General features: G+C 43.9%; 1 protein-coding gene across 1 annotated transcript in view; it reads left to right on the top strand.

Moving 5' to 3' along the window:
• FNTB (farnesyltransferase, CAAX box, subunit beta) overlaps positions 1-12,024 on the top strand; it is a 77,763-nt gene that overhangs the window by 44,819 nt on the left and 20,920 nt on the right. The window contains exons 5-7 of the mRNA XM_068966647.1: positions 4,762-4,908; positions 4,995-5,078; positions 10,443-10,529. Of these exons, the coding sequence (XP_068822748.1) occupies positions 4,762-4,908; positions 4,995-5,078; positions 10,443-10,529 (318 nt within the window). The remainder of the gene's footprint in view (positions 1-4,761; positions 4,909-4,994; positions 5,079-10,442; positions 10,530-12,024) is intronic.

The raw sequence follows: 12,024 nt of genomic DNA, 5'->3' as shown, positions 1-12,024 counted from the left end.
TGTGCCAGTGTTTTGTTATTTCCCTTTAGAAAGTTTATCAGTAGCTTGTCTCTTGAATAGCTCCTAAAATATCTCTGCTTTTAATTTTAAATTTAACCTGTCTGTTTCCTTATCTTTCAATGAAGATAGCTTATGTCTTCTTTTGTCTTCTGGGCATTTTTGGCCAGGTGCTGCTGGCATCTAGTAGGGAGAGGTCAGGGATGGTGCTAAATGTTCTCCATAGGACAGTCCCTACAACAAAGAATTGTCCAGCCCAAAATATCAATAGTGCCACAGTGGTGAAACTCTGCTCTAAAACAACCAACTTCAGTTTTTCTTAAATCTAAACTAAATTTTTCTTATATCTTAGTTTAGATATAATTCTTCTTGCTACAGAGTAGCTTTAATTCTCATTTCTTTACCGAAAATTTGTGTAATTATCCTTTGTATTTTTTATTTTTTAAGTCGTTCAGTCATGTCCAACTCTTTGGGACCCCACAGATTGTGTAGTCTGCCAGGCTCTGTCCATGAAATTCTCCAGTCCAGAATACTGGAGTGGGTAGCTGTTCCCTTCTCCAGGGCATCTTCTTGACCCAGGGATTGAACTTAGGTCTCCCACATTGCGGGGGTTTCTTTACCGTCTGAGCCACCAGGAAGCCCTATCCTTTGTATACTTGAGATACTTTGCTGGGTAGCTCCCTCACTTTGGTATTCTGTAATAATAAGCCTTGGAATCACTTCTGTATTGAGACATTTTTACAACTCTGTTCTCAACTTCCTTTGAGTTGGGAAATGGAGTCTTGAACCAGTTATAGTTCTGACCAATACTGTGTTTATGATGCTTTTAAGAAGCATTTTCATTATTGTTCACAACTCATGAACCCTAACCTCTGGTCCTTTTTCTGCTGTGTTCCTTGTTGTTTCCCACCTTATATTTATATACTCTGTTCGTACCCCACTCCTGCCATCCCTGAGTACATTACTTGCTACTTACATCTGTTTCATTTGTTTTATTCTCTGTTATTTTTGGCTGCACTGGTCTTCACTGCTGCATGCGGGCTTTCTCTAGTTGCAGAGAGCAGAGGCTACTCTTCGTTGTAGTGCACGGGCTTCTCATTGTGGTCACTTCTCTTTGAGGAGTATGGGCTCTGGGGCACGTGGGTCTCTACAGGTGTGGGTAACAGGCTCAGTTGCTGCATGGCATGTGGGATCCTCCTGGACCAGAGATCAAACCCGTGTCCCTTGCATTGGCAGGAGGATTCCCAACCACTGGACCACCAGGGAACTCCCTCATTTGTTTTATTCTTGTTGACTTCTGATTTGTTTAATATTATTGTGGGCTTCCTCTCCTTACAGACTTCCCAGCTTGTTTTGATTATTTGCTTACATACTATGCATGCTTTTAAGCCCTTCATCCACACTGGTGACAATGATGTCCAGAATCAACCAGCTTTAGATCTGTCCTTAATCATCCCCTAAAAGTCTAAGTAAATCGTTGATACTCTTGCTTTGAACTTGATCCTCTTACAGGTTTTATGTACTTTCTAATAGCTGGATGATAGAGCAGTAGTATTCAATAGAACTTCCTAAAGCAATGGGAATGTTTTATGTTTTGTGGCAGCCACTAGTCCTATGTAGCTATGGAGCAGTTGCAGTGCGGCTTGTGTGACTGAGGAGCTCAATTTTAATTAGTATGATTAAAATGTAAATAGCCTCATGTGACTAGTGGCTACCTGTTGGACAGAGCAGATGTATCACATTGCTACCCAAAATGTGGTCCCCAGACCAGCAGTATCTCCGTCACTTGGGAACTTGCTAGACGTGCAGAATCTTGGGTCCTTCTAGTTCTGCTGAAATAGATCTGCAGTTTGATGAGATCCTTGGGTGGCTTCTGTACACACTCAAGTTAGAGAAGCACTGAAACCTGGCTGTACACTGGAGTCACATGGGGAATTTTAACTATTGCCACTTGGGCCCACCGTCAGCAATTCTGATTTAATTGGTACTAGGTATGGCCTGGGCGTTGGAATTTTTTTTTAAACATCCCCAAAGTGATTCTAATTACACAGCAAAGACTTGTGGTATTCAAACTTTGTATATATCCACATCACCTGGGAATTTGGTAAAAATACAGAGGCCCAGCTCTTTCCTGCTTCAGCAAGCCTGGGTCTCTGTATTCTTCATCAGCCCTCCAGTGATTCCAATGTACGCATTTGGGGTTTATTTAGAACCCCGATCTAGGAGATAGTTTCCCACTTTGTTGGAAATTGTCGTGTAAGTGAGAACAAAATGCCTTGTTGACTTGAAAGAAAACTGATCTACTGGATTGCTTACCTCTATGAGTGAGCGAGTGATCTGTGATACTTGTTTTTCACAAAGCGTGCCCCTCTGGGTGTTGGCTCAGTGTTTCCTGCTTGCGATTTTTTAAATTAAGTTGGTGAATTTCTGGTCTCTAAGCTAAGTTTTTTTCCCCCTTTGGATAGTTAGAGTGTCATTCACATTTTGCTTTTCAGAATTGCTCGGAGTTGTGCCCACAACAGCTGGTAGCTTCGTGGTCAGTCTGCCAGTTCCTTAAGGTACAAGTTGGAAAGCCCATGGATCAAAATGTTCTGTAGTTCAGAAGTGCCTCCGAGTTGAGAAGAGCCGAGCCCAGTTCCCCAACACAGCCCCAGAGTCACTCAGATGTAGCCTGTCAGCTGGGGACAGTTGGTGTGGAGGGGTGATTTAATGATGTCTCTGGTACATTCAGATCCCAGCCTACTCCAGACTTTAGGCCTCAGGGTCAGGAGTATTGCATTTGGTGTAATTGTGTCATGGGAGCTGGGGAAGGGAATGGGTAACTAGATGACTTTTCCTTTTCCTTTTCTTTTTTTAACATGTGCTGTTTCCTATCAGTCAAAAAATTTTGTTTTTGTGATACAGAAAACTTTTTGTGCAGACAACTTTTGTTAGACTGGGAGTTCCTTTGCCATTTGTTTCCGGGAAATAGTATAAGAATTGATGAAGGTTTGGGAAACTTTAGTGACAAGCTCATTTTCTTTGCAAAAATTAACTGCTATTAAACACATGCCACAGAATTGTCTTCCTTCTCTGATCATCAACTTTAGTTTCAATCTGTGTGCTTCCTACAGTAAAATTGTGGGTGGAACATGAAGTGAGTGTGTATTGCTTTTAACCTGTGACAGTTTCAGGACTCTACTAGGAAATCAGCAGCATTTTCTATGGCTGTCCCTGCCCAGGTGATGTAGCAGGTCTGAAATCAAAAGTAATCAAATATGACCTGAGAGAGCAGCCATTAACTCATGTCTTACTTGAGATCAAGAAGACTGTGTGATCTCTTTGGCAGCATGGATAAGAAGGAATGAGATGGAAAAGCCCAGGAAAAGAAGGCTGCCTGAGCACTAGAAGGACTCAGATTTGCCCCTGGTTCTCTTAAATGAGGGGCTTCTCAGGTGGCACAGTGGTAAAGAATCCACCTGCCAATGTAGGAGATGCAGGTTCGATCCCCAGATCTGGAAGATCCCCTGGAGAAGGAAATAGCAACTCACTCAGTATTCTTATCTGGAAAATCCCATGGACAGGGGAGCCTAGAGGGCTACATACAGTCCACGGGGTCACAAGCAGCTGAGCTTGCATGCACGCATGCTTTTAACTGAGGCCTTGTCCCAATAGGAAGCTGGGATCCTGCTATGTTGGGGAAACAGCTTGAGAACTCTCCTGGGGTCTCCTTTCCGATGAACTTCAGAGGACCTTCTGACAAAGAGGGGCTCTCTTGGTTTCATCTAGAGCAAGAAGATAACTTCTGGGCAAACTGACAACATGCTTGGAAGGAAGGGCTTAGAGACCAACCCTCAATATAGCAGTTTCCCTCAGTGAAGGCACTGGAGTTTCTGAAAAATTCTTCAAAAGCCCACAGCTGGGGATACATTCTTGTTTTCTTTTCTTTTGTTTTTTTTGAAAAGTATTTGCTTGTTTATTTGGCTGCATCAGGTCTTTGTCGTGGCACACACTCTTTGATCTTTAGTTGTGGCATGCGGGATCTAGTTCCCTGACCAGGGTTTGAACCTGGGCCCCCTGCATTGGAAGCATAGAGTTTTAGCCACTGGACCACCAGGGAAGTCCCTGGCATGCATTCTTGTGATAGGAGTTGGCAGTGCTTAAGTCTGCCACCATGAGCTCAGTGTGCAGAAGCCCACCTCTCATTCTCCTAACCATGGAGACAGACTCCATTGGAAGCTTGTTTCTTGTCAGTGATACAAATAAACATCAGTAGCCCACCAGGGCTGAGGCTTCAACGAGAGTGAGAAGGCACCTCTTTAAATATTTCTGATAGGCCTATGTGAGGGCTCTAGACCAGCATAGTTAGTGGGGGAAAAAGTAATTGAGCATCACCACGATTTAGGCGAAATCCAAACCTCGGAGCTACCCCAAACGCAAGGAGAAGGGACTGGTTCCATAGCTCTGGGGTGGCAAATTGAGAGAAAAGTATGGGAAGGACTGGGTCAAGAAGCATGAGACTCACTCCAGTTCTGTGAAGGGCTATATGTTTCTGCCCGGCCTTGTGTTCCTGGCTTCACAACCGGGCAAATGCTTAACTACAAAGCTGATCGAGGCAGGGTAGAGAATACATCCTTTACAGATGTATTCAATATATATTCACTAGGTGGGAGGGTGTTTCTTCTCTTTGGGCAGGGCAGAGCCTTGGAAAGGCCTGGACTCTGGTAGAATTCGGTGTTTTGGAATTAATGCTGTCTTTGTTTTTCCCTCTGGCCGTGTGCCTAGCGTGTGTCAGTTCCTGGAGCTGTGTCAGAGCCCAGAAGGCGGCTTTGGAGGGGGCCCTGGCCAGTACCCACACCTTGCACCCACGTATGCAGCGGTCAACGCGCTGTGCATCATTGGCACCGAGGAGGCCTATGAGGTCATTAACAGGTACAGCCAAAGCCAGCAGGGCCGGACACCCAGCCGGGCTCCCATCTGCTGACGCTGCGCTGACTATCACCTCCCTCCCTTCTCAGAGAGAAGCTTCTCCAGTATTTGTACTCGCTGAAGCAACCCGATGGCTCTTTTCTCATGCACGATGGAGGTGAGGTGGACGTGAGGTGAGTGGGGTTTTTCTCAGGCTGCTGTATCAGCAGATTCTCAGGCTTATCTGCCATCAGAGATGCCAAACCCAGGGAAGGACACAGGACATCGCCACCTTGTCTCACCGAATGTCACACAGAGAGACGTGTCAGTGACATGGTTCATCATCCCTGCAAATATGGGCCAGATGTCCTCAGGGCTCATTGTCACTTGACTTCTTTTATGTAGATGCCAAATACAAGTAACACAAAAACAAAATCAAATGCTTTTGTTTTAAAAATGAAAAATACATTCGTTTGGCATGAGATGCTATACCATAGATGTAACTGTATAGTGTAATATAATCTTTCATCTTTTTGGTATGGGAAGGGAGGCGAAGGCCCAGTGGGGACTAAGTAAATATTTTCTGGATGCATTTGATGAAAGCATGAGAATGTTTAACACCTGTGTGAGAACTGCTTTGGGCAATGCAGAAACCATTAGGGGCCAGTGGAGTCTCTGAAAAACAGTGGCATTAACTGATTGGAATCAATTGGCTCAAAATAATACTTTTTTTTCAAGAATTGTCTGATGTACCTAGCAAGTCGTTTACTCACCTGGCAGGAGGTTCCCTATAAAACATCTAGGGAATTCACTGAAATAGTCATTTCTCACAAGCGGTGGATCATTGAGATATATACCAAATTATTATTGTTTAGTCTGATAAATAAATCGTTATGAGGTTTCTATAGCAAAGCCATCGTATTGCCTATTTGTAAATGTGTTGTCCTCTACACGAGTTGATAAATACTCTGGCTTAACTATTGGTTTGAAAATATAGGGCAAGAAAACACATGAAGGTTGTGGAGCACAGAACACATTGCAGATAAAAGGAGGTAACCTTTATCTGCAGAGACCTTCATGAAGGGTTTTTGTCTATTTGTAACCTGTCTGTTCAAACCATAAATAAGACTAGGTATCTGGAAACCTGGGTACCTGTAAAACTGTTTCTCTGCCCCCAACACCTCTGACCTGAAATGTGCGGGTGTTTACCCTCATATTAATGACACTAAGTACTCAGAGTTGGCACAGACCCTACAGGTTACGGGCTCAGTCCAGCAAGACTGTCTGCACTTCAGACAGCAGTCACAAGTAGTGGGTTCCCTGGTTAACCAGTTCTGCCTGATTTGTAAATCGGGGGTCCCCATGACCCCCTTGTCAGTTCAGTAATTTTCCAGGACAGCTCAGAGAACTCAGAAAACATTTTTCTAATACCATTTATTATAAAGGATATCATAAAGATACAAATGAACAGCCACATGAAGGGGCATACATATAGGATGAGGTCTGGAAAGGTCCAGAGTCTAAGAACTTCTGTTCCCATGATGTTGGGGTGTGACACCCTCCTGACAGGCACTTGGGTGCAGCCACCAACCCAAAAGCTCCCTGAACTTCTTCATCCAGAGTGTTTTAATGGAGGTTCCATTATGTAGGCATGATTGATTAACTGATTGGCCATTGGTGACTAACTCAGTCTTCTGGGGAGTGGGGCAGGAAGTTCCAACCCTCTGATCCCATGGTTGGTTCCTCTGGCAGCCAGCCCCCACCCTCCAGGAGTCACCTCAGTAGCATAAACTCAGATATGGTTGAATGGGGCTTGTTATGAATTACAAGACTCTCACCGCATTACTCAGGAAAAATTCCACTAGTTTTATGATCTCTGTGCTGAAAAGACCAAATAATGTTTTTTTACTATATCACAATACCCCAGTATCTGTTGTTAAAAGGTAAACAGGGGCATGTTAAAAATTTTATGAACTTATTTGAGCAAAAATTGATTCGAATAGGGCAGCATCCCATCTCTCAGATAGGAAGGAAGCCCGAGGAGAGCTGTGCACAGTGAGACTTCTGTAGGCAGAAGGGAGCAGGGACAAGGAAGTGACATCAGGCGCTTAAAGAGTGGGTTGGCTGTTGCAAGGCCACTTTCCTTGACGGGACTGCAGGGGTTGACCGGCAGAGCATCTCACTAATACTGATCAGGTGGTTCCTGACTGACTGGTTGAAGATCCCATTTCTGGGAAAGCGGAAACCATAATGAAGTCTTGGTTTGGTGATGTGGAGTTTAGCATAAGGGACTCCTTTTGGCACCTCTTGTTTTGTTTTTTAGCACTGTATATGCCAGTGAGGGCCACCCGGGTGGCTCAGTGGTAAAGAATCCACCTGCCAATGCAGGAGATGCGGGAGACGTGGGTTCGATCCCTGGGTCAGGAAGATCCTCTGGAGGAGGAAATGGAAACTCACTCCAGTATTCTTGCCTGGAAAATTCCATGGACAGAGGAGCCTGGTGAGCTATGGTCTGTGGAGTCTCAAAGAATCGGACACAACTTAGCAACTGATCACAGTGCCAGTGAAGCCAATATAACTATTGAGGAGAAGCAGTATTGTGTTGACATCTTTAGAAAAAAATGTAAAGGATGCTTTTCCCCTCTTGGTCACTACATTTTCATCCTGTTCTGCAGATACTCCAAATGTAGCTTTTTAAGGTTTCCTGAGATTATAGGTGAAAGCAGACAAACACTGGCAAGATCGCTTTGGCATTTCATCACTTACCTTTTTCAGATATGATTATTCTCTAACTTATTCATTCTGGTGCCGGTTTCCTTCTGTGTTCTTATTCATATCTGCCAGACAAATGCTAGGAATCTCCTCCAATAAAATAGGTTTGTTTCTGTAGAGCTCTTTAACCATATGCTTCCTCTGGTAACATCCTGCCATTTGAACCATGCTTTACATTTACAGAGGATTAAAGATGCGAACGATGGATGCAACCTAGCAGGCTGCGTCCCGTTCGCCTGCTCAGCATGGTTTTTCATGCCCCAGTTCCATCGCTTTTCACTTGATTTTCCTTTAATTGTCTTTGCCTGGGAGCATCAGCAGTTACTCCTGAGTGCTGCCAGGTGGATTTGACCTGAAGATAAGCAGTGGTTGATAGGGACCTCTGGAGGCTAGCCTGTCTTCTTCTGGGTTAGAACCGATCTCTTGATATTCCAGGCCTGTCACAAGTCCTCGTTTCTGAGATGAGCTTACTCAGGCATTCACAGCTCCCATGGACTGCCGCTAATCCAAGCCAGCTTGTAGCCAGCACCGTCTTTCCCCTCAGTTCTTAAGAAAGGAGCAATTATTTATTCCTGACCTCCTAATCTAGGTTATATAACCTGGCGTATTCCGGGAGGGTAGTGGGGAGATAGGGACCCAGCGTTTGCAAAAGTTTTGGCAACAGAATGTAGAGTGTGTTTGGGGAAGGAGGGGGTCAGTGTTGCTGAAGTGCAGAGGGGTGCAGGCAGGAAATGAAGCTGGCTGGCCAGGCTGGGAATAGCCCGAGGAGCACTGCAGTCTCCTTGAGAAGTCTGGAGCTTATTTTAAAGGTAGTAGAAGCCACTGACAAGTTTTAAGTAGGGAGTGACATGATCTGATTTGTGTTTTGTTAGAAGTTCTATGGGGAATACATCGGGCTTCCCAGGTGGCTGAGCAGTGAGGAAAACTCCTGCCAATGCAGGAGACCTGGGTTCGATCCCTGTGCCTGATCCCTGTGTCGGGAAGATCCCCCAGAGAAGGAAATGGCAATCCACTCCAGTATTCTTGCCTGGAGAATTCCATGCAAGACAGAGGAGCCTGGCAGGCTACAGCTCATGGGGTCGCAAAGACATGACTTAGCGACTGAAAGGAACAAGTGAATGCATTATGGTGTTTTAGTGAAAATCCTCTGGTTTCAGGGCTGGAGGGAGGAAGACTGGACAGGAAACTGACCCAGATTAAAGATGACTTGGATTTGGGTGACAGCAGGAGGCTAGAGGGCAGCTGACAAATTTGAGAGGATGATGACTGGACAGAGAGACAGAGGAAGCTGATGCTCAAGAAAAGTGTATTTTGTTCACTCATTGTCTCAGTGTGAGATCTGGCAGCAGGTCTCAGGTCTTCCATTTATGAAACAGGCCACACTGCTGACTGCCTCCCTACCTCAGAGGTTATATTCACATTCAAGAGCAAATACTTTTGAACCCCTTTGTGAGACTCAAGACCTGAGAGGAGTTAGGTCAGACTTTCGAAGTTAACTTACAGTAGATGATAACACTTGGCAGAAAGGATTCTTGCATGCTTCTGATGCCTGCTGGTTTAACTCAGCCTCTGCTGTGCCTTTGGCCAGTGTGAGCAGGCTGATTAAAATGCTGGGAGGAGAATAATAACCTGCAGCTCACTGGAATCCTTCAGTGTGCTTGACTTAGTATTATGTCCATATTGAACAATATGGAAGCTAGACTCTTCTCTCTCCTCTCTTTTATATTCCTTAGGAGCCCTTAGATAAAGGATCTTGAAAGAAAATAGAACAAACAGGTTTGTCTTCAACATAAAATGAAGCTGAGATGTTGGATGTTTGAAAAGACCATGTGCTAAGTTGCTTCAGTCGTGTCTGACTCTTTGCGATCCCATGAACTGTAGCCTGTCAGGCTCCTCTGTCCATGGGATTCTCCAGGCAAGAATGCTGGATTGGGTTGCCATTTCCAGGAGATCTTCCCTCCCCAGGGATCGAACCTGCGTCTGTTGCATCTTCTGCGTTGCCAGGCAGGTTCTTTACCACTAGCGCCACCTGGGAAGCCCATAGTGGAAAAGAAAAGACAGTTTGTAGATGTGTTCTATCATAGAGGGAGAAGCTAAAATAAAATGTGTCCTGAGAAGAGTTAGGGCTGGCAGGATGGAATGGCAAGAATTACTCCAAATCAAGTGGGATGTGTTCTTTTTTCTATTTAAAGTGTGTGTGTGTACTGGAGGGGTGCTTGAAATCAAAACTCTTTTCTCACTTTAGAAGTCTAAGGAATGGATCTGAGTAGCTCGTCTGTTCTGGTCCCTCTTGCTTGGTCTGTGCAGCCATGTGGTCTGGCAGCCTGCTTTGGAGGTTGTCTGTTTGAAAGAAATGTGGTTAACCTTTAATGCGGCCATGCCATAAGCATGGCAAGTCCTGGATCTAAGGACAGTACTGACAGCTGGATGAAGGAGCATCTCAGAAATACCTGAATGACAGCATGGAATTCTGGGAGCCACTGTAGGTCTTTGAAAGAAGAGCTGAATTCACTGTTGACATAAATTGATATGGCTGTTATTTCGTGTGGTGTAGATTTGACTGTGTGGAGGTAGGGAGATAGAATGTCATGTTCTTTCTCTCAGACCATGCTGTGAGGAACTTGATCCAAATGGAATGTCGGAGCTCCTGGTGGGAGACCAGGAGTGAGGACAGGTGGTGATTACAGCTTATGAGGCAGAGAGCAATCCACCCAAGAAGTTCAGTGAGCCTTGTTTGAGCTCTTCCTGAGAGTGTGACCCTTGCCCCTCTGTTTCTGTCCTTCCAGAAGTGCGTACTGTGCTGCCTCGGTAGCTTCGTTGACCAACATCATCACCCCAGACCTGTTTGAGGGCACTGCTGAATGGATCGCAAGGTGAGAGATGCTGGGATTTGTCCCATTTCTTAGACAGCAGGCGGTCAAGACTTCTGAAAAATAAAGGAAGTGCAGAAGAACCAGAAGAGAATGTAAAATTACAAGAGACATCTTATGGTTGAAAGATTTTACATTTCAAAAATACTTTAAAAGTTTTCTTTTTGCTAGTTTTCTTTAATGTGATTGGCAAGGATCAAAACTCTGGGTAAACAGTATTAGTCAGAGTCTAAATGGATTTAAACCAGTTTGAAGAGAAATTTGGAAATATCTCAAAAATGTCTTTGCTGATGACCCCAAAATTCCACTCCTCCAGAAACTCACGCACATGCATGAGAGAGACAAACATAGGACTCATTTATAATACTAAATAAAGCTAGAAATGGAGTAAACGTTCATAAGCACGAGATGGTTCAGTGAGTTGTGATGTAGTCACATTAGAATATAATATAGCAATTAAAATTAATAAGCTAAAGCTACATGTATCAATATGGGTGAATCTCAGAGCACTATTGCGTTTGATAGTGTTAAACTAGTGTAAAAAAATGTTAAAGAAAACATGCAGGTTAGCACATTGACTGGAAATTTGAAAACATGCAGAAAGATTCTGTATTTTTTATGGCAGAATCACATGTAGTAATATAAAAACATGCTGGAAAGAATAAGCACCAAATTTAGGATGGTGGTTACTTCTGGGAGGAAAGCAAACAAAATGAGATTACAGAAAGTCTGCACTTTTCCTCGGGCTTCCTAGATGGCGCTAGTGGTAAGGAACCCACCTGCCAGTGCAGGAGACTCAGGTTCAATCCCTGGGTCGGGAAAATCCCCTAGAGGAGGGCGCAGCAACCCACTCCGGTGTTCTGGCCTGGAAAAACCCATGGACAGAGGAGCCTGGTGGGCTACAGTTTGTAGGGTCGCAGAATTGAACACAACTGAAGTGACTTTGCATGCACGCATGCACACTTGTACTCAGGAGACCTCAGTTGTATCTGTAACTGTTTATTTGTTTAAAATTTAAAAAAAAGAAACGAAATGCATAAATCAAAGGTTGGTGTTAGATACACATATGTTCTATATATTATTTGCTATACTTTCCAGGATCCTTCCAATTATCTCATAATTTAAAAAAAAAAGAAAAGGTATAGTAGGTTTATCTATACTATTGAGGAATTATATCCAAGCTGTATCATTTTATTTTTCATGTCTTAATTTTTATCAAAGTAGTACTTAACTGCTATGAAAATACAATTTTCAGCTAAACCAAATGATATACTATGATCACATTTACTTTTTTTGTATGACTTTTTTCCCCTCTGGAATTAATCATTACCTCCTGATTCCCACATTTTCTGCCAGAGCTATAAAATGACTCTCAATATGGTCAAACAATTCAGGTGATGTATCCGTTCTCTTTTGTGTGTGTGTGTGTGTTTGTGTACATGTGTGTGCTTGTGTGTTTTGAGTCATCTACCCCTGGGCCTCTGCCCTCCTGCTTCAG

The sequence above is a fragment of the Capricornis sumatraensis genome, chromosome 2, assembly GCF_032405125.1.
Source record: "Capricornis sumatraensis isolate serow.1 chromosome 2, serow.2, whole genome shotgun sequence".
NCBI classification, from domain to species: domain Eukaryota; kingdom Metazoa; phylum Chordata; class Mammalia; order Artiodactyla; family Bovidae; genus Capricornis; species Capricornis sumatraensis.
The sequence above is the reverse complement of the archived record's forward strand: the minus strand, read 5'-3'. Positions and strand labels throughout refer to the sequence as shown.